The sequence below is a fragment of the Aptenodytes forsteri genome, unplaced genomic scaffold (genome assembly GCF_000699145.1).
Source record: "Aptenodytes forsteri isolate BGI_AS27 unplaced genomic scaffold, ASM69914v1 Scaffold841, whole genome shotgun sequence".
Classification (NCBI taxonomy): Eukaryota; Metazoa; Chordata; class Aves; order Sphenisciformes; family Spheniscidae; genus Aptenodytes; species Aptenodytes forsteri.
This window is the reverse complement of record NW_008796189.1, coordinates 141,850-143,463: the sequence shown is the minus strand read 5'-3', so window position 1 is coordinate 143,463 and position 1,614 is coordinate 141,850. Positions and strand designations below refer to the sequence as shown.

The window sequence follows — 1,614 nt, the reverse complement described above, 5'->3', positions numbered from 1 at the left end:
AGTGGTGGACTTGGCAGGGCTAGGTTAACGGTTGGACTCGATGATCTTAAAGGTCTTTTCCAACCTAAATGATTCTGTGATTCATAGCATGAAACCTCCCCTTTGTTTCAGCCCAGCGCCATGCTGGGAAAGCATTTTCAGGGGAGTGCCCCACTGCAGCATCCCTACCACCTCCTATCTGCTTTCCCCATTGCTCCTCTTTTTCTGTGCCATCTCTGCAGCATTGCTGGCCTCTGTAAGCGGCTGCTGCGCAGCACACCAGGGACTCTTGGGACAGCACAGGCAGCCCCTGCGGCTGGAGCCCACATGGCAAGGGAGGGCGTGTGCCATCCTCTGGCGTGACTTGCCGCCAGGAAGGGCTAGTCCATAGGAAGTACACGCAGGACAGCAGGCATCCCTTGCTTGCCCCAGCCCCTGCCTCCTCCCGACCTTACCCAGGCGCTCTTTTGGCATGTCAACCTCCAGTGCTGCTTTCCTGTACATCTCTTCAGCTTGGCTTTCTGCAGCCAGAGGAAGGAAGGGACAAGAGTCAAGAGCAGCTTTTTAAAGGGGCTTAGCCCAGGAACACCAAGGGCTGTCAGATGGCTCAGGGGAAGCCTGCCTTGGGATGTTCGCCCCAGGAAATCTTGGCTGGGACACACCTCCGGCTCAAACACCGGCACTAGGGCAGTATTTGTGCAAACACCTGTGAGACACAGAGTCAAGGTGTAGCTGGTTTTACTTGAAGCGGCTGCCCTGGAGAGGTGCACTCTCATTTGCAACTGAGGGCTGGGATTTTGCAGTGAAGATGAGGCAGTAGCCATGGTGCATAGAGGCTTGGGGACCCCTTACAAAACCCCACTCCAGACGCTCTTCCAGCCTGGTGCATGCTTCCGCTTTCAGAGGTGTGTAGGAGAGGCTGGGACCTGGCAGAGCCACTCTCTTTGGCCTCTCCCCTGGATTCTGCTGGGCTGGAGGGTGCAGTGGGGTGCAGGGTGCTTCAGGCAGGGCCCTGGACCCCCCTGCCTCCTGTATCTCATCAGGCGTAACTGTGCTGCTGCCCTGGCACAGGGTGAGCAGGGCCGGGGGAGATGCAAGAGCTGCAGCCAGGCTGTCCCATGGGGCCCCGGTGCAATCCTGTGCCCCGGTGCTCCCAGCTCCTGCTTCCAGCAGCCCCCACGATGCCTGCTCTCGCTGGGGCAGGGAAGCAGCAGGGGAGGGACAGGAGAGGCACATTCCTGCTGGCTGGAGGGAGAGAAGATCCCAGACTCACCTGCTATGTTTCGCTGCTGCTGCTGCTTCACTCCTTTTCTACCTTTCCCTTTGCTCTTCGGAGGCATCCTCCTGCAAAGTGATACCAGTGCTCCCTCTCAGCAACTGGTGATCACGCACTGGACTTTTGAGGGAGAAAGGGGAGGCAGTGGGCCCCCGAGCACATGGAGGAAAAGGCCTCTCCTTCCCCAGGAAGCGAGACCCAGGCAGGTGGAGCTGCTGTGCCTCCACCAGGATGGCTGTCCTGCCAGCACCTGTCCCGGCTGCTAGCACAGACCTCAGTCCCTCAAGATGCAGCAGCTGCCTTCAAGCTAATCCCTGCTGTTGTAGCAACTATCTGCAATGAAGGCAGGTTGTTATCTG

General features: G+C 58.4%; 1 protein-coding gene across 1 annotated transcript in view; it reads right to left on the bottom strand.

The window, feature by feature from the left end:
* Window positions 1-1,319, bottom strand: part of CCDC153 (coiled-coil domain containing 153) — a 7,447-nt gene extending 6,128 nt beyond the window's left edge. The window contains exons 1-2 of the mRNA XM_009287965.1: window positions 1,253-1,319; window positions 435-500 (exon numbers count right to left, since the gene is read on the bottom strand). Of these exons, the coding sequence (XP_009286240.1) occupies window positions 435-500; window positions 1,253-1,319 (133 nt within the window). The remainder of the gene's footprint in view (window positions 1-434; window positions 501-1,252) is intronic.
* Between the last annotated feature and the right edge of the window lie 295 nt (window positions 1,320-1,614).